The 20868-nt window shown below is 41.1% G+C and overlaps 1 protein-coding gene across 2 annotated transcripts in view; it reads left to right on the top strand.

Annotated features, from left to right (window-relative positions):
* The window catches only part of dlgap1a (discs, large (Drosophila) homolog-associated protein 1a), a 62063-nt gene that overhangs the window by 25876 nt on the left and 15319 nt on the right, over window positions 1-20868 (top strand). The window contains exons 2-3 of one of the 2 annotated variants that reach the window (XM_046876735.1): window positions 10941-12019; window positions 18592-18803. In XM_046876735.1, the coding sequence (XP_046732691.1) occupies window positions 11000-12019; window positions 18592-18803 (1232 nt within the window). In that variant the 5' untranslated portion in view covers window positions 10941-10999. The remainder of the gene's footprint in view (window positions 1-10940; window positions 12020-18591; window positions 18804-20868) is intronic. The other variant, XM_046876736.1, reaches the window with a different exon arrangement.

The following is a 20868-nucleotide window of genomic DNA, read 5'->3' as shown; positions in this document are numbered from 1 at the left end:
TAGACTGATCTGTGTGTGTGTGTGTGTGTGTGTGTGTGTGTGTGTGTGTGTGTGTGTGTGTGTGCAGTCTGATGGGTGTGTGTGTTTAGTCTGATCTGTAAGTGTGTGTGTGTGCAGTCTGATTGGTGTGTGTGTTGTCAGATCTGTGTGTGCAGTCTTATAGGTGTGTGCAGTCTGATCTGTGTGTGTAATCTGATCTGTGTGTGCTGTCTTATAGGTGTGTTTGTGTGTGTGTTTAGTCTGATCCATATGTGTGTGTGCAGCCTGATTGGTGTGTGTGTGTGTGTTGTCTGATTTGTGTGTGTAGTCTGATCTGTGTTTGCATTCAGTAGTGGTGTTACAAGTCAGCAGTGTGTACTGAATTCTGGACCTTACAGTATATACAGCTCTGAATTCAAACACACACACACACACACACACACACACACACACACACACACACACACACACAGAGTCGAGCAAGCAGAAGCAGAGCATTATGGGAAAGAAGCCGAGGCAGCTTGGGCCTGCTGCAGTGAAGAGATAGCAGCATTTACTAACTGAACCCACGAGGGGCGTCCTTTAGGGAAAAGCCACGAGGATTAGAAATGAAGAGCTCTGAGAGTGTGTGTGTGTGTGTGTGTGTGTGTGTGTGTGTGTGTGTGTGTGTAGCTCTCAATAAGTCTCACACTGTTAATTAACACACTGCAAGCTTCCAGGAAGGATTTAGTCAAACACACACACATTCCTGGTTAAGTGTCTTATGGAAATGACTATGCAGTATTTTGTATGGTGATGACATCATTTTATAGTGTAAATAATATCTGTGCAGAATAATAATTGTTTTGAGATGTATTACACTCAACACAGCGATGCCGTGTTCTGCTCTCTGATTGGTCAGAAGATGTGGATTTATTTCCATTCTCTCTCTTTCTCTCTCACACACACACACACACACACACACACACACACACACACACATTAAAAGTAATTAAAAAAAAATTCAGATGAGGTGCATCCCGCAGCAAGAAGCTGTTTTGTCTGACCTACAAACACATAAAACACTTCACAGATCAACTTCTCGCTTTCATAAGTACAAAAAATACCTGAAACATCACCATCATCATCATCACCATCATCATCATCATCATCATCAATGTCATCACCAACATCAGCAGCATCATTAAACAATATTACCACCACCACCATCAGTAGCTGCAGCATCACCATTATCACCATCTTCATCATCACCACCATCAGCAGCATAATCATCACCATATCACCACCATCATCACATCGTATTCATCATCTCCTTCATCACCAGCAGCACTTTATAATTCATCATCATCATCCTCACACTCTTGCTCGCTAACGTATAAAAGCACAGAACTGCATTTCCATAACATGGTGCGCTTTTGTTTTGATTGGAAACTACATTGATTTCATGTGATGTCACACTGTGGCCACCCATTTTCTTTCCTTCACATGCTGTTTGTTGTTTTCTTACTGTTTTCATTCTTTTTTCTCTTTTCTCTCTATACCTTCATTACTCTAATCACCATCATTTTTTCTCTTTTCCTCTTTACTTTTCTCTTGTCCTCTGTCTCTATTGATTATTCAAAAATATTCACTTCAGGACTTCAGGCTGCATGAATAATTTAAAGTTGTCCTAGTGTAGTGTTTTTGTGTGTGTGTGTGTGTGTGTGTGTGTGTGTGTGTGTGTGTGTGTGTGTGTGTGTGTGTGTGTGTGTAAAGTGAAGCACAATTAATGAATCAGCGTTGGCCTGAGGAAATCAGTAACTGATCTCTCTGGTGTTTTGTTCTGGTCGAATGCCAGGATTGCTGAATATCTTTTACACACACACACACACACACACACACACACACACACACACACACACACACACTCTCTCTACTGGAAAACTCCCCACTTCACCCTGCACTCGTTTATCTAAACACTTTAGGTGCTGTGGTTTTCGTGGTGCAGAATAAAGAGAAATTTATGATTTTGTGGCGGAATTTCATAAAGATTTCTTTAATACACTTTAAATAAAAAAAAAATTAGACTAAAATCACAGGATTGTAATTTTTTTTTTCTATCAATTTAAAGAAATTAAAATTTCATCGTTACATTTCCGTCTTTATTCGCAGTTACACTTTATGGCCAGAAATATTGGGACACCTGACTTTTCCAGCCATATGTGGTTCCTCCATGAATTGTTACTACAAAGTTGAAGACACACAATCCATCCTCATAATTCTTGAGTTGCTCAGTAACTTCATGGATCTTTAGGCTTTTCAAGTGGAACCATCTCCAGCTGCATAGAGTTGTCTCCAAATAAAGATAACCCTATCCAGAGGTAGAGCATCAGGATGAAGCAGGCAGATCCGAGAAGAAAAGGGCAGGATCACAATTTGTTGAGGACGTCTTTGGATGCTGTAGCATGATATTTTTCATTCACTTGAACTAGGAGACCCAAACCTGCTCCAGCATGACAATGCCCCTGTGCACAAAGCCCGTGTTCTTTACAAACATGTTTCCTGCTAAAAACCTGAAATGTGAACATTGACTGCACTCCAGACCTCCCTACCTTCTCACCTACATCACTTCCTGATTTTACTAACACCCTTATGGCTAAATCTCCACAAAATCTAGTGGAACATCTTCCCAGATGAGTGGAGGTTATTATAACAGCAAATAGCGACTAAATATGGAATGAGATGTTCAAAAAACAAACACCAATCGTATGTTCCTCTAAAGGTCCTGGTATTTAGAGTAGTTTTATGCAGTTACATAAATCTAACGTTTGTGTACTTCACAGAAGCTGCAGTGATCTGAGGAGCAAATGAATAATGGAATTCTATCCTCGACGTGCTCCAGAAGCTTCCAGGATCTTCGGTACACTTGTGTTTAGTTCATGTTTCTGAGGTTGCCTGATATTTTGACCATCAGCTTTAAACAGAAGTTAATTGTGGAGGGTTTTTTTGTGCTGCTGTAGTCGTGCTGTTGTTGTGAGAAGGTTTCAGGCTCAGTGTCCGTGGTTTTGGGCGTCGTCTGTTTTTGCATACGCTGTGTGTTTTGAAAGCCAAATGAAAGAGTGAAGTTTGTCCTCCTGCGCGGTGTTTATTATTCAGCTCCGCTCTAAAGTCTGTCTGATTCCTAACCACATTCTGTCCTGGATGTTCTCATCTGCATTTTCTGTTTATTCATTCCAGTAGACAAAAAGTCCATTTTACATTTTCATCAGAGCTTCATGTTCTTCTTGTTTTAGGGTTCACTCGTTCTTTCTGTCGTTCCTGTGAGGAGTGAAATTATCAGATTTATTCTTAAGGCTGAGACTCACACCTCCATCACACTATCGCCTCATCACACACTCACTCCATCATCACATCACCCCATCACAGGATGAGAGAGAGAAAGAGGAGTGATGGTGGCTTTTGTTTGAAACACAAATCTCTATTTTATTCTCTCTCTCTCTCCATATATTTATCTCTGTCTCTTTTTTAAGGCCTGTCTCTCTTTATCAGTTTTATACTTTCTCTTCCTCTCCTTTTCTCTCTTTCTATCTCCCTCTTTCTGTCTCTCTCTATCTATCTCTCTCTTTTATATCGTTCTCTGTTGTTTTCTGTTACTTTTGGTCTCACTATTTCTCTCTCTTTATATCCCTGTATACGTCCATCTCCTTGTCTCTCTCTCTCTCTCTCTCTCTCTCTCTCTCTCTCTCTCTCTCTCCCACGCTTGGTGCAGGATGAGTTGACTCAGAGAATTGAGTGGGTGGCAAATGTGCAGCTTTTTTTTCCCCTTACACACACACACACACACACACACACACACCGTCATCATCATCATCATCATCATGATGGCCGTTGTCTAATTTGTAATGCTTTATTAGATTCACTGTCAGCGTGCAGGATTTTTGCCACACTGTGAGATGTGACACAAGATAATGCATTTAGTGTCTTCCAAAAGTTTTGGCACCCTGGGAATTGCTATTGAAAACCACCACATTTGATTATTTCCTCGTGAAAGTTTGTTCCTCTCCAGTCTTTATCTGAGAGATCAGAGCTGCTGATTAGGTAGTGTAAAGTTCTTCATCATCCCTCACCTCTTCCTAATCAGACCCTAATTGAAACAGCGAAGAGTGTTAGCATCGATCCAAGAAGCAGCATCTGATCCTCAGGATGTTTAAGGGATCTGCAGGGTTTTATTCACCCACGATCGAGTCGATTTACCTTCAAATAAATAAATGATTTGCTGTCACAAATAGTATTCGAGGAATAAAGTTAGGTCTTGAGTCTTTTAATAAGACTGAATCGTTGAACTCTTATCATGAACGAAACGTGGGTTCGGCGGCGTGTTGAGCTCTAATAAAGAAAAATGCAGTGAGATGTTCACTTGTTCTGTGAAGAGAAAAAAAAAGAAAAAAGAAAATCTGCACTCAATCAGCACATCAATCTGTGCTGCGACGTTTATCACCGAATCTTATTGATTAATCTGTCGGGAGATCTCTTGATTCCTCCCCCTTTTTTCCCACATGCCTGAGCGCTGAATGAGGATATTAGCGAGGCTCGCGTTTGTGTTTGCATTAAATATTTATAAGCTGTCCTTCTTTTCCGGAGGGTTCACTACACCAGTCACTTACTCAGCACTGTTTGCTCAGGGAGAGAGAAAAAGCAAGAGAGAGCAGAACAAGGTCTTCGGATTAAAAGTTTCAAAAAAGCCTCTGCAGTGAAGCAGTTTAACCTCTTAAACTTCTGGCGTATTCATCAGCTATTCAGCTAATAACTAATAAAAGGACAAGAGCGAGGATGAACATGTAGATTTTCGTTTTAAAACTAAATAACTAGAAACACAAGATTTTCAAAATCACTTAAATGAAGCATGTTAAGGTGTAATTCCAGAGTCTATCAACAGTGTTTATAGTTTTTGAGAGAACGTGTATGTTCCTTTTGTTTTTATGCAACAAACTCCGTAATGTAACATCTGTATTATGTAATAATGTAATATTTCTTTTGACCAAACAAATTCAGATGTTCCACTTTATTTTCATTGGAAAATCTGGACACTTTGTTTCTTGACTTTTAGCTGAAATACGTTGCTGTGCCAAAGTTGTTCTTCACTAGTTGGAGATTTGGTTTTGACCATGTGATCCAGTTCATCTCAGAGCAGTTCAGAAGGATTGAGGTGCAGTGTCTGGGCAGGTGGTTCCATGATAGATATCACTCCAGACGTCTGTTTACTCTTACTTCGGCTCATCGTCTTGTGAAGTCGCTTCCAATGAGCCGCAGTCCAGACGGAACTGAATCATGATTTATTTCACTTTCTGGAACCTTCACTGCTCCAAAACAACGCTAAACCATTAAACTTCCAGCTCCATGTGTGAGTGTGGGGGTGAGGGAGTCTGACCACATCTTCTCTCCTGCTCTCCATCTCACACAAGTTCTTCTGTTAGAGACACAAATGTTATGTTTGGACTCCACAGAACTTTTATCTACTCATTCACTGTCCAATTCCTGTGTGTTTCTGCCTTTTATCATGAAAACCTAAGGAAGATTTGTGTTTCTCAAAAACCATAAAACCTTTTCACAGCCACTATAACTAGAAACTGTGAAATATCTGCTAATAAATAAAACCAGCTGCTCTCATTTACTCATCATTTGTCTGGAAACTCTGCTAGTTAGCTAATGCTAGCTTGCCTTTCTTTATATTAGAAACAGAAAAGTCTATTGTGTCATTTGATTGCAGATCGTATGCTAGAGAGTAGCAGCGGTAAATACATTGCAGGTAAATTATGCATTGATGTAATATGGATCCATAAATTATCCGAATTCACATGGAATTCATAGTAAAATGGGTGAATTTACAGTGAAGTGATTAGCATCACCGTCACCGCACGCTAGTGCGCTAACCAGCGATCTCCTGAGTTTGAAACAGATTGGTATATACTACTGAATTGAGAAATAAAACACTCTATCATGCTTTAACAGTAGAATAATGAAGCAGAAATACTTAAAACACCTCATGGTTGATGATTTTCCTTCAACTGTGTGTCCTGGTGCTGTTTTATTCTTCTTTTACCACAGAAATCCGCCCAAAATTATAGATGTGGAATTTCTGATAGAAAACCCAGTAGTGCACTATTGGAGTGTGTGTGTGTGTGTGTGTGTGTGTGTGTGTGTGTGTGTGTGTGTGTGTTTGTTTCTGTTATTGGTTATTATGCTGTAGAATTAGCTTGAGTTGTAGTACTGTTTTCTCTTTTATTGCTAAGAGGCTGTGTGTGTGTGTGTGTGTGTGTGTGTGTGTGTGTGTGTGTGTGTGTGTGTGTGTGTAGCATGCATTTGTGTGTGCATGCTTTTAAAGGAACATGAACATTTTGGTGCAGGGCTTCTGTGATTTGTACGAAAGCCATCTGTTTCCATGGTGATGTTCACCCTACGTCTACAGAGATATTTCTGGAGTGGAACTTATTTGTACACACACACTTTAATGCATACTTTCACAAAGGCATAGTGTGTTGGTTTTGGCTGTTTTGTTTATCATAACTTAAAGTGTGTGAGTGTGTGTGTGTGTGTGTGTGTGTGTGTGTGTGTGTGTGTGTGTTGCTAACAATGCTCCCTCATTACAGTAATATAGAAAAGCAGATCTTTAACCCTGCACTTTTAATTTTTTCTGGCCCTGAAATAAGCTCCGCCTCCTAGTTTCTGGTTTATCTCCTTAAAAGGCAACTTAGGAGTCAAATGTAGTTGCAATTTAGAAACTATGATCTTTAATTAAATGTAAATTAGTTAAGTAATAACATGCAGTAGAGGGTGCTAAAGGTTACATAGGCATTCTTTAAACCTGATCGGAAATGCGTGTGAATGTTTCACTGTAGAGCAGCACGTTACACAGCAGTGATCTAATGGCGTATGAACACACTCCTCCTAGCTTCCCCTCTCTTTCTCTATCAGTTCTCAGGCCCGGTTCACTGTGTGCGTGGGAAGAGACAGCCTCGATCCGAGCTGCGTTTTATTTCTGGCTCATAGGAAACCTGCAACAAAGGCTTCTGAGTCACCGAAATGCACAATAAGGGCCGATGCATCGATTTAGCGCATGCACTGGCGCCGCTGTACGAACGCCGGCTAATTACGCAGTCAGCTGATTTCAAAGCTTATCTCCATCGTTCTCTGTGAACGAGTGTGAAGCGAGTAGGAGTTCTCAGTGTGAGCTGCAAAAACATGCTCTGCTCTGCTCTTCTCACCTCTCTTCTCCTCCCTCTCAGCCCCGATCGTTAGCAGCCACCTTTTACTCATTAAGGTTCTGGCTGATTTGACATTTTGAGCATTTTTCAGCCAGACTTAAGTTAGGTGCTTCTGCAGAAGCGTAATCCCGTTTGCACTAAATAAATGTCAAGTGATTATTGAGTTATGGCAAGAATCAGATGACAGCTTCATGCAAATTATTCATCAGGATCCTGTCCAGGTGCCACATGCTGATCAATGTATCTGCTGCACACGACGTCTGTTAGCTTCTTATCCTGATGCCTGTGTGATGGAGGGAGAGAAACAAAGGGAAGGGAGAGGAGGAAAACAGTAAAGAGAAAGGAAGGAAGGAATGGTGCACATAAGAAAAAGAGAGGAAGAAGGAAGTATATAAGAGAAAGGAAGGAGAAATGGAAGAAAGTAAGGAAGGACATAAGTGAAAGAAATTAAGGAACAGAAGGAAAAAATGATGTAAGGAAGAAAGGATGGAAAGCGAGAGGAAGAAAGGAAATATTAGGTAATAAAATACATGAAGGATAGAAAGGAAGGAAAGAGGGATAAAGGAAAGAACTCATCTTAGGCAAAATCCTCTCAGGCGTTCCTCTTAGCGTTCTTATCATGATGTGTGAAACACTGCTGTTATATGAATAATGATGGTGTTCAGGATCTGGTCAGGAACGTGACTCTGCCTGGGTACTGACTGAGAACATTTCTGTAATTTCTCCACACTTTTTTCCATCAGTTGCTGTTCTGCTGATGTTTGACTCCAGTCACCCCTGAAATTAATTACTCCCACTGTGTGGCATGTTCATTAATGTTTCTGAAACAAACAGATGGATATTTTTACTGTGTGTACCAAATTCGAGACGGTGTCCTTTTTGTAATTGAGTGTAATAATAATGGTGTCAGGTGACAAGATGAATGAATGTAATTGCATCGTGGCCCATGACAAGGTGATATTAAATAAACAATCTTTCTGTTACAACTTTTCCACTGAGACTGACAGGTTAAACAGGACACACCTCCTTTATTAAGACTGACAGGTTAAACAGGCCACACCTCCTTTATTAAGACTGACAGGTTAAACAGGCCACACCTCCTTTATTGAGATTGACAGGTCAAAGGCAACAACTTCTTAATTGAGACTGACAGGTTAAACAGGCCACGCCTCCTTTATTGAGACAGAAAAACAGAAAAGTAAGGCAAGGGCAAGCCAGGGAATTTATTTATTTATTTATTTATTTGTTTATTTATTTATTTATTTATTAATAAAAACCTGGTGTAGATCAGGGGTCTCGTGCTGTGAGGATAGCAGTAATAACACTCCTCCTATCATGGAAATGTGCGTTACCAGGTGTGTTTTTTTCATTAGAAAGGAAATTTAAAAGAGAATCTTTTATTTTCCTCAGATCACACTCTGGGCCTCTCCAGGGAGCTAATGTGAGCCGTTAGACGTTTCTCATTCTGCACGTCTCAGAGACCTACAGGCAGAACGGCATCATGGCGATTTGGGGAATGGTGATTGTGCTTTTATAGGCACTTAAAAACAAGGGTTTTGTGTTGTGTAATCCACGCTGTGTGAAACAGAGCTATTGGAAGAAAGTGTAGCGGTGAGAGCAGACGATGAAGCGTTCGGCTCGTGATGAGATCCGCTCTATTGACTGGTGAGGTGAGGTACAGGGAGTGTGCCCACTGTTGGAAGGGGGTCGGTGAGGACATTGTATGTGTGTGTGTTTGTGTGTGTGTGTGGTTTTTAGTAGACTGAAGTTCTACTGCTGTAATAAAAAATTTTAAGAAGTCCTACAATAAATGTACTTCTGAGAATGAATCGCTGCCTGAGTCTAATTTTGTTTATTGATTTTTCTTTGATTTTTTTTTTTACCTCCTTTATTTTTCCTAAATTACTGTACTTTATATCCTACAGCCTCATTTTATACCTAAAATGTCTCGGTTTGTAGAGTGTTCTAATTCTAACTTTAGCTTCATTATAACACACCAGTATAGGAATGAGTTTAGATTATTTTGACACACTTCCATTGGTGCATTAGGAGCCTGTTACTGGGTTAATGCAGCACCAGGGTATGCAGCCTGCATTCATCCATAGAACACAATCTAACACTGTATCTTCAGAGTTCAAATGTATTTAAAATTGTAAATAAATGCTTTTATGATGGAATTCGCAGTTCAATAAAGCCATCCTAATGCCCTAATTACTTTGAAGTTCAGATCTTTTATTGTTAAATAAGTCACATTTACCCTCTGATCAACCTGCCCTCCGAAGGAGTGTGAGTGCGCTAACATGTTACAGATGCTAATTAGCAATGAAACGCTTAGTGTTTTATCGTTCTGTTGTGTTAATACCAGGACATTAGGACCCATGTGCAGTTTCTTAGCGCTGCAAACACCCAGGTAGTGCAGATAATGGATCTTAGGGTAGTTTTTGCTAATACGTTTTACAATGATACGATGCTTAGCACTGAGTCATTCTTACAAATGCGACCCCTGTGGACCTCTGCGTGATTCTAGCTCTGTGTGGAATTACTTCCTATAAATGAAATGAGCCCCATTCTTCCTGTGTGTGTGTGTGTGTGTGTGTGTGTGTGTGTGTGTGTGTGTGTGTGTGTATGCATGTGTTTAAGATCAGAGGCTTTGTGCTCCAAGCCGCTCTAGCCCTCTGCCATTACATTGTCACAATGCCCAATAATAACCTCTCTAATCATGGGTTAGGCTGTTCCTCTCTTTTGCTCGCGCTCTCTCTCTCTCTCTCTCTCTCTCTCTCTCTCTCTCTCTCTCTCTCTATGTCTCTCATGATCATACTGTCCCTTCTCCACTCTGCCTCCTGTAGCGCTCTCTTCCTGAGGCAGCTTCGCCTCTTCATCTTCGACGTCACCGTAATTAGCGTAGCTGAATAAGACCCAGCTCGCCACCTGCAATTACCCAGATTGCGCCTGACAAAGCGCCGTTCTGAATGAAACGGATGCTGCTGTGTGACTGACAGAGCGCAATAATGAGGAGCGGAGATGCCACAAGGAGCATCACTGCGCTGTGGGGGAGAGGGCACGGAGACCTCCTGCTACCTCCTGCTTCTTGGTTTTATCTTTTCCTCGGCTAAATATATCCGAACGCTTTGCACAAAAATAGCGAAATCGATCTTCATTTTTTACATGATTACTTATGGAGATTGGGGGAACACGGGGTGTTAGGAGGGAAAGTAAAAGAAGGTAGATCCCAGAGTCGGTGCTGGGAATCGTGAATGAAACTCAGATCACTGCAGCTTTCCCAGTGGACCTGCTATGTCTAAGTGTATTGAGGTGCTGATCAAAGCAAGCCAGGCAGCCTTCCAGGTTCACAAACAGACAGCAAAAGATAAAGTAACTCCAACTCCAATGGTGTGAAGTCACAATTTGTCAGTAAATCTTAGATAGATCTGGAGAAATCGATAGAAATAGAACAGAATGAAGAGAGACAGAATTTGAACTTTTGTCAAAAGGTTCCTAATTTTATTGACATTTCATTTTCAAAAAACTCAATTTTCCTCAAGTACAAGGAATTACCAAGGTGTAAATTTACTATTTCTAAAACTATAGGAGGTACTTTCCTGGTTGAAAGTGATTGTGGTCATTAAGGGCTGCATTTAAATCAGTGGTGTGTGGAATAACAAGAACCTCCTGTCAAAGTGTGTACAGTTATTCATCGGATGTTTCTTTCATTCTCCACAGGTCCAGTGGGGAGAGTACGGAGCTGTTAGCAAAGTGAGTGTGTTCATGACCCTGGCTGTATGATGATGATGAAAGGCCTTTCCAGCAGCCGCAGCCACCACCACATGGTGGCCTGCGAGCCTTCGTATGACCCTATGGGTCACCACGGTGATCGCAAGCCCTACCTCATCAGCCAGATCGAGGCTCCACCTCCTCCTGATCATCCGTATTACTCGTCTCGGAGCTCGTACCAGCCAGACTGTGTGGTGCCTTATGGGACCTTCCCGCGGCGCCACTACAGCACAAGCCATGAGCCTAAGGAAGAGTGTGCCGTTGTGCCCTACACAGGTGGAATGGGGCCTGTGGGAAAATGCCAACGAGTGCCGGTCAACCTGCTAGAACATCTGGATCGTCAGCTTCCAATGGCACGGGACGGCTATCACACATTACAGTATAAACGGGCAGCAGCTGCTGCGGCTGCTTTAGAGCAGCGCAATGACAGTCCTGGCCGTATCCGGCACTTGGTGCACTCGGTGCAGAAACTTTTTACCAAGTCACACTCGTTAGAGGGGCCTCACCATGGTGGACATGGGCACGGACATAGTAAGAGCAGTATGAATGGAAGCAAAGCTAGTCCGGATGGAGAAAACACGCCGGCACCGACACCACGGCAGCGTAAGCGAAGCAAGAGCCGCGAACGCTGCAAATCGGCCGAACCCAAGCAACGGACACCGCCCTCAGGATACTGGAGCTCGGACGAACTAGAGCGGGATGTCTGCCCTCTGCGCCATGCTGCACCAGGCATCATGACCGTGGGGCGTCACCCAGAGCGGGCGCAGTCTCAGTACTTCCTGGAGGCATGTGGAGCCGAGCCGACGCTGAAGAACTCGCGGAGCAGCAGTGATGTGGCCAAGTGCACAACGTGTGCCATCACGCAACCGGGCACAGATGTGGCACAGCTGGCAAAGAAGAGTGCGTGGTCGTCCTCTCTCACGGTGAGCAGGGCGCGCCAGGTGTACCAGCAGGCCGCTGTAAATCTAGATAAGGCACTAGTGAAAGCAGAGGCTTGTCAGCAGGAGCGCACATGCCAATTCTTGCAGGTATGCCAAATCCAAATTAAAAAAATTCCAACATCCTTTATTAATAATTTCTCCCCTGCACCCCCATGCTTACCTCACCTACCTTCACTTTCACCCTCACCACCACCACCGTCACATCCTCTTCCTCCTCCTCTCCTCCTGCTTTCTCCTGGAGAGAGGCTCCAGCTTTGATTTGAGTTCTGCTGAGAAGTAAGTGCAAACCAGTAGCCGCCTTACTTTCTAGTTAGACGATCATGTATTATTTCTGGTATTTTAATTAACCTCTGAACCTTTAATATTTCATCTCTTCCTCTATAATTTATTTTACCAATCCTTTCTATCATTTATACTGTATGTTAATAAGGTGGTGTGTCTTAGAACTGTCACAATTATTACATTGAGTAGTTGCAAGTATTTGAGTTAATCAGGATTTTTCGTTTTTTTCCCTGCAGTCTAGACAGTGATTTTGCTTTACTTATATAATCTCATTTCTGTGCACTGCTAAAAAGTTCTTCATTCTTCATCAAACACTGAGGATAACGTTTATGTATATCAGTTTCTGAATGTCATGGCTCCTCTTATAACATGTAGCCACTCCGTATGCAAATGAACAGTTTTGTTATTAATGCCACATAAAGTGCAAAGAAAAGTCAAATTGTATATTGTTGGTGTTTAAACAACGAAAATGTGAAATGTCATAATTGTGACGGGTCTAATGTGTGTTTGTGTAAAATACAGAAGGGAAATGGGATGGGTGTGTACATGTCAGTTTGATGTGTTTAAATAAAATGAATAAAGTGGTTCTGATTGGTTTGGGTCCCAAGTGACAAAGTAAACGTCTGTGGATTTCAAATCCTGAGTTAAGCATTGACTGTTTGGATTCCGAGGCAGATGTGAGAGCCTTCGTTTCATCACACGTTCAATTATTTAAATCTGCATAAAAGCACTTCAGAAAGAGAGCAGAGTGCTGATGGTGGGTTGCATCACATGTTTAATTATTCAGACGGCCCAGCTTTCGGGTTCGGGTCTTACCACCTCATGGAGGCAACTGCTGCCTGGAGAGCACATCCTGAAATTGACTGACAGGTTAAACCTGGTTAAACAAGGGGTGTAGCTTAGGTTTAAACTTGTTCAGCCATTTGCAAATCATTGTTGTAAAGCATAAGTTAAACATATAGCTTGCTAGCAAACGTTATCTTGCTTGCTAGGGAACAACCTGTGTTTTTTAAAGTCTAGATCTAATCTTAAATATATATAAATTTTGCAATCGGCTAATCAAAACTTAAACGAAGCTCCGCCCTGTCATTCTAAATCAGGATGTGATGTCTGGATAAAAAACAGTAGTCCATTTCAACATACAATGCAGCAGATATTCTAGAAATATGAATGCATATTTAACCAACAGGAACAGAGTAATATAACAGTTCCTCATTTATACGCACAGCGAGGTCTATAACACAGCCACAGACAATACATGAGAACTGCTAAAATGCTGCAGATGATAAACTGGGACTTGTACAATGAAATATAAATAGACATGTGGGGTAATAATTGGCTTTAAAGGGTCATTACACACAAGACCTGCAGTAGTTTGTGCTTTGTGCACCAAAAATATGAGATACAAAAATGCTAATAAAAAACAAAAAAAAAGTTCTGGGTAATAAATGTCTGTCATTAAAGGGTCATTAAACATGAGACCTGCAGTAATTATCACAGCGGCATTGTGGAGGGGGAAATAAATGGCACCTTGACATGCACTGATACTAACCTCACTGTTGTACAGAAAAACAAAAGTTCATGCTTGAAAATTAAGCAGCAGTGACGGAGGTGTTGCCTTTGTGCCTGTCAGTCCTAGTGAAGGAATTGTGGTTTCTTTGCTTGCCAGTTCTATTGAAATAGGTGTGGATTTGATGCCTGTCAGTCTTACTGAACAAGGTGTGGCTTCTGGGCCTGGAAGTCCAAATGAAGGAATTGTGGGTTCTATGCTTGACAGCACTAATGTAGGAGGTGTTGCCTTAAAGTCAATCACTCATTGTGAAGGAGATGTAGCCTCTGTGCCTGTTAGCTCCAGTAAAGGAGGTGTGCCCTTGGTGTCTGTCAGCCTTTGTAGATAAAGTGTGGCCTTTGTGCATCTCAGTCCTGATATAATAGGTGTATCCTCTGTGCCTGCCAGTCCTTGTGAAGGATGTTTGGTCTTGGTGCTTGTCAGCCTTAGTAAAGAAGGTGTGGCCTCTGTGCCTATCAGTCCCAGTGGAGGAAGTGTGGCCTTTGTGTCTGCCATTCCATTTCTTTTGTGCCAGTCAGTCCTAGGGAAGGAGGTGTGGTCAAAACATTGGTCAGTTCTAGTGAAGGTGTGGCTTATTTGCCTGTCAGTCTCAGAAAGAGGCGTGGCCTGTATTTGTCAGTTTAATTCAAGGAAACATGGCTTATTTTCTGGTCATTTTTGCTAATGAAGGTCCACTAAAGGTATAAATGTCAGTCAGCCTCAAAGGAGGCGTGGCCTTAGTGTCTGTCAGTCTCCGTATAGGAGGCGTGGCCTTGGTGTTTTTTAATTCAAGTAAAAAAAATAGAACAATTTAACAGACTAGAAGATGCATTACGAGTGATTGAGTGTGATTCACAGCCTCTCAGTCACACGTCCTCCTCCTTCTGAAGAGACGATTTCTGCCATGTTCTCTCTCACGCTTGCAAATTTGCAAAGAATAACTTGTATCCCTTTGCTTTTCTCCTTTTTTTTTTTTGAACGTGCTAAATTCAGAACCCTGGTTTCCATAGTAACTGTGAATAAATGTTCAGGGTTTTTTCTGAACAGTTGCAGATTGCGGGATGCGGGATGGCACTTTGCTTTCGAGCGAGGCGGTTAATCCCACTCAAGCGCTGGATGATCCTGCTGCCAAATTATCCGTAATGATGTTTTGATAGCGTGTCTAACAGCTGTTAGGACTTCTTAAGATCTTGTTCGAGTTGTATTTGTGTTTGTGTGTAAAAAGAGAGAAAGAGCAAGAGAACTTCAAAGTTGCGAGTTTTTCCACAAAAATCATGGCCAATTCACCCTTCATAAAAATGTAGAAATGAAAAAGGAACCTCTATTTTTATGGCTTGGTGATAAAATGCTGCTCCAAAAGCACATCTTGGATGGCAGTAATGAGCGGAATTGGATGCTGTGATGTTCGACAGGATCTTTTATCCCCTAAATGAGGCAGGAAGTCAGAGCGGGTTGGCGTGCTGCGAGCCTGTGCTGAGGATTTCAGCTCAGTCGGGTGCTTAGTGCTCAGACTCTCAGGGGAAACTCCTAGTGTGCTTTGGAAAGTCAAAGAAGACAGCATTTGTTGAAGAGTTTTGCACAAAAAAAATAAAAAGTAGCATATGCAGGAGCCATTTTACATCTCGTCGAATGTACGATCTTCAGACACAACAAATAACATGATCATTTCACGTACAGTGTTTTAGACCAAACCAAACTAGCTAAATAAAAAAAATAAAAAAGCTAAGTACTATACTAGCAGAGGTGAAGGAAACCACAACGAGGTAGCTACACCTGATGGGAGCTGAAAGATTTTGAGAAAATGCAATTTTTCAAATATTTATTTTAATCATTACATTCGAACCAACAATCGTTCGGAAAAAAAAAAACGAGGGCGAATTTCAGAAGAGTAATATGAGAACATCAAGTTAGCTTATCGATAAATGTCATCATTTTGTGACCAGCAAGATTATTAGAACTTGGGCACAATATTTGTATCGCCCCCTACTGCCAGTGTTAGGTAAATCGGTAGCGTACTTGAGTGTATTCTGTGGTCACTCGGAGCATCGTTTGTGCATATTTTTGGGGGGCATTAACGTTACTATAGGGTGCAGTATCAAACTGAGCAGCAGAGGTGCTGTAGTGCTACCCAGTTTTGTGTATTGATTTAGTGTAGTGTCTCCTGATTGGTGTGTGAGCAGCTTTGCTTAGAAACAATCGAGAAAAGCCTTTTATGCCTAAATCATCTTGCAAACATGTTTGTTTGAATACACACCAATTGTTTGTTTAAATCAGTGCAGTTCCTCTGGTTCCGAAAGTCAAAAAGAAATTTGTCTTCTGCATCCTTACTGTAACATTATAAACACTCTGCCCCCTAGTGGATACAGCATTTTTTTAAATCTTTGCATTCACTCTAGTCATGCATAAAGCTGTAGATGAAGTATATCTGCAGTACATCTGAATTTTGTTCAGGACTTTTAAACCCACGATATTACTATGTATCATTCTGTAACATCCAAACAAGCTTCCTGGTGTTCAAATACAAGGCTAGTCAGATATTTTTAGAGAACATCATGTCCTGAAATCTTAATGTCATGTATTAATATCTTGAAGCTCTGTTTGAGATGTTTGGAGTGAAAAACGGAGACAGGGTTGTTTATCACATGACCATTAAAATGGTTTTCAGTCTGTTCCACAACACTGTCTTTAAGGAATAAACACATCTGTGTGTGTGTGTGTGTGTGTGTGTGTGTGTGTGTGTGTGTGTGTGGGCACATTGGTATTATCACTAACTGCCTTTTATACCCGCTGTGACGCCAGGACCCTCCGTTTCCACAGCAACGGTAGCGCTGCGCTGATTCACACTGTGGCAGAGGAATTCTTTACCGTGGGATTTTTCGCTCTGTGCCGTGTGAGACACTTCTACACACACACACACACACACACATTCACATACTGTATACACACACATTCACATACAGTATATACACACACACACACACACACACACAAGCCATTATGCAGAAAAACCAAGTCTCAGCTGGTCGGTTTGGAAATGATGAAGACGGAGGCTATTTGCTTGATCGGGGTGTTCTCAGAACCTGTGTTGAGGTCAGATTGTGTGAATTGTCTCAAAGTCATGATGTTGAACATGTGGATTATCTAATGGAGCTGATCAGAGTTTGTGTGAGTGAGTGAAGTCGAGACAGATGTTGTGATACACAGGGAGGCATCGTTAGCCCAATCATGCGAGCTCACACCGGCAGCCTCATTAATTATCTCTGCCCAATGTGCTGTGTGTGTGTGTGTGTGTGTGTGTGTGTGTGTGTGTGTGTGTGTGTGTGTGTGTGTGTGTGTGTGTGTTTGTGTGTGTGTGTGTGTGTTAGTGTGTGTGTGTGTGTGTGTGTGGTAATATACATCTACAAAAGAAAATACACTTATGTTCATTAAATATTTTTAAAAGCTTTTACTATGAATATTTTGATCTACATCTGAATGTGGGCACACAAATTATTGTTTTAATATTTCATATATTTTATTATCAAATAAATATTCGGCAAAACAGGATCTCCAGAAAATAATAAAATTGTATTTTATAAAAAAATACAAATAAAATTTGATTTTATTTTATTTTATTTAATACATTAATGTTTTACTTTTAAACTTTAAAATTTAACTAAATAAATTAATTAAATAAAACAGCCAAAAAACAGACCATGATGAAATACATAATGCATATATTATACTGAGACAAAGAAATGAAATAAATAAAAAAAATTCAATATATAACAATACAATTAATTTAATTAATTGAAACATATTTGATATTAATTATTATTTAAAATAATAAATTAATATCTTAAATTTACAAAACAAATTACAGCCAATGTAAAGCCAATCCAGACTGTATAAAATTGCAAATTTATAAACACCTTCCATATGTGTATGCCCCGCCCCTTTATCCTCTAGTGAACTGCTGTTGTACTGCATATGTTTGCATACAGAAACCTGATTGGCTATGTATTTTTATGACACAATAACAATGTATTGCTTAGATTTAAATGTTAAATTTGGACTTTAATACATAAAAATAATATAAAATAATTTTAAAATAAACTTAATTATAATTGTTATAATGTATGTTTATTACAAGTGAAACCAAAGTCAACATAAAGCATGAAGAAAAAATATTATTGTAAAAGTTTTAAAGTGATTATGGTGTTTTAATTGAATGATGTGTACAGTGACAGTTTTTGTTGCTTGATTTTAGACTTGGCGTATCAGTAAAACAAATGTTTTGTGATTAAAAATAATTATCCGGTAGAGTTTATTATTCTTTTATATCTTTTATATTCAACTTAAATTGTGAAGCTCGTGTATTAAATAAATTCAATGCACACAGACTGAAGTAGTTTTAGTCTTTGGTTATTTTAATTGTGATGATTTTGGCTCACTTTGAACTAATACCCACCAATTTACATTTCAAAGATTTAGAATATGGTGACATGCCAATCAGCTAATCACTCAAAACACCTGCAAAGGTTTCCTAAGCCTTCAAAATGGTCTCTCAGTTTGGTTCACTGGGGCGACACAATCATGGGGAAGACGTCTGATCTGACGGTTGTCCAGAAGACAATCATTGACCCCCTTCACAAGGAGGGGAAGCCACAAACCTCCATTGCCAAAAAAGCTGCTGTTCAGAGTGCTGTATCCGAGCATGCAAAGAGAGCGAGAGAGAGAGAGAGATCGAGAGAGAGAGAGGGAAGTAATACGGATGTGAGACGACCGCAGACTGGTTAGTAGATTTTGTAGGCTGTACATTATAGTGTGTGACCTTCTCACCCTGCAGGTTCCTCAGGATGAGTGGGGTGGTTTCCCCATGGGGAAGGAGGAGGACATCCCATGCAGGCGGATGCGCAGTGGCAGTTATGTTAAAGCCATGGCCGAGGACGACAGCGGCGACTCGGATGGAAGCCCCAAACCGTCGCCCAAGATGCAGGCGAGACGAGCCAGCTACCTCAAAGCCACTCAGCCGTCACTCACTGAGATGACCACGCTCAAGTAAGTGCACACACACACACACACACACACACACACACATTACTTAAATGCCGCTATAATTTAGTTAGAGAAGGATGACTGCTGGTTTCCATGCTCAGAAACTAGCCCAATCAATCATAACAATTTCGCCGCCATCTAAATATCTTTTAATGAAACATCTGACAACGCCCCTCAACCACCCCCAAAGGTATGGATAACATTTCAGTGTTTCTGCTGAAGCTTTTTTTTCATCACCTGCCCACATTGCTTCACCAGCATTGATGGCCCCGCCTTCTTTCACTCCCTAACTCGTTCCTAAACATTTTTTATGGATAAGATTATTGTTTATATCATTAGAGGGTGAACCTGTGAATCGTGCAGTGCAGGAACGCCAAGCCTCTGTAGGCGAACCTCCCTCAGTGCAGATTTCAATCAGAGTCTCGGCAGAAGCGCGGTTCATTCTTTCACTCGCACAGTTTTAATTAACACCATGGAGCCCGTTCCATAGAGTCTATGAGTAATTACTCTTAATTAGTCGTGGGATTTCTGTAAAACTGCTGCACTGACACCGTGAAAGCTTGCTCTTTTGCGTTTTCCCGTTTCGACTCTGGTGGTGTTGCTCGTAAAAAACTCTTCGCTTCGTCTTCGGCCCGAGCTGAATAGATTTTTTGCTGGATTATTTGCAGTGTTATTGGGGTGAAGTCCCTGTACTGCGCATGAGCAAAGCGTCAATGATTAATAATGCATCATCGTTTTCAAATGTGTCCAGTTTGGAGAGCATTTTCAAAAAGCTACGCCCTTGTTGACTGAAAACGCCGTCTCAGTGTGGACAGAAGGAAAATATGTGTTTTCAAACGGAAAGTTATTAGTGTAAAACGTGGCCTTTTTTTATAAATTCTACGCAAATTAGGGATGACCTGGGAAAGAGATTCTTTGGACAGATCCTATAGCGTTTGTGTCCCAACGTCTTTTCACTTCCACATGGTTCATCTTTTCCATGTCACATACCTCCTTTTGATTAGCCGTGCATAGAGGATTTTTGAGCAAAGTTTGCTCTGTTTGATCTGTTAGAACAATAAAGTACTGCACAGGCCACAAGAAAGATCACCTGCTGTTGGGAACAAGGTTACAAAGCACTGACTTCCATAACATGGTAAAGGTATAGGATGAACTAAAAGAGGGAAATAATTGATGTTTCTTTATGATATGTTTTAGTTTTCAATAAAAATTACACAAACTGATATGCTGGAGATGCCGAGAAGACTCTAGCGGGGGCGAATGGCCTACAGCGCTTTGAGAGAAAGAGAAATTGTGTGTGTGTGTGTGTGTGTGTGTGTGTGTGTGTGTGGCTTCCAGTGATGTCTGGCCTGCTGAAGCTGCTGCAGCTGGAGGCGATGTGTCTGCCTGTCAGCTGTGTGTGTGTGTGTGTGTGTGTGTGTGTGTATGTGTGTGTGTGTTAACTGTGTGGGTGGTCTTAAATGAATTTCTTCTCCTCTTTCCCTCTCCCTTTCTCTCTCTTTCTCTCACTTGGTGCGTAACGCAGGCCTTAGCACGACTGTGAGTTCTCGCAGCTCACACTCGCACAGGAAGTGACATCAGCACGGCGACTCCACATTGAGCATGTGTCATGAGGAGGGAAAAAATAACTCCTCTCATATCCTCCCAAATCTGTCTGTTCCCCTTTTCACTGGGGATTTCACAGCTTTAAATGTTGAAGTCAAAGCTCTGTAAACTCTCCTACAGTAGATCCTCTCTGCACATGTGATGCCCAGACTGTCTCAGCTGGAGCAGACGCTCACGGCTGTCACTTGCAGCTCTATAAATAAAACATCAGACTGTCAGCGGATCGTGAAGCGCAGCATGATAGGCATTAGTGCGTATTGTTGCCTGATTGTAAAATTTTGAACCGGAATACTACACATAAGCGTATGGGTTTTTATCTAGATGCAGTGTACAGTGGAAGATGAAAGATTAAAATTAGACTTCGGTCTTGTTTTTATGTTTTTTATATTTAAATAATTTAATTTTTATTTGAATAACTACGAGTTGGTATCAAAAACTCGCTCTGTTTACATTTATCTGGGTT

This window comes from Silurus meridionalis, chromosome 20, assembly GCF_014805685.1.
Source record: "Silurus meridionalis isolate SWU-2019-XX chromosome 20, ASM1480568v1, whole genome shotgun sequence".
Taxonomy (NCBI): Eukaryota; Metazoa; Chordata; class Actinopteri; order Siluriformes; family Siluridae; genus Silurus; species Silurus meridionalis.
The sequence above is the reverse complement of the archived record's forward strand: the minus strand, read 5'-3'. Positions and strand labels throughout refer to the sequence as shown.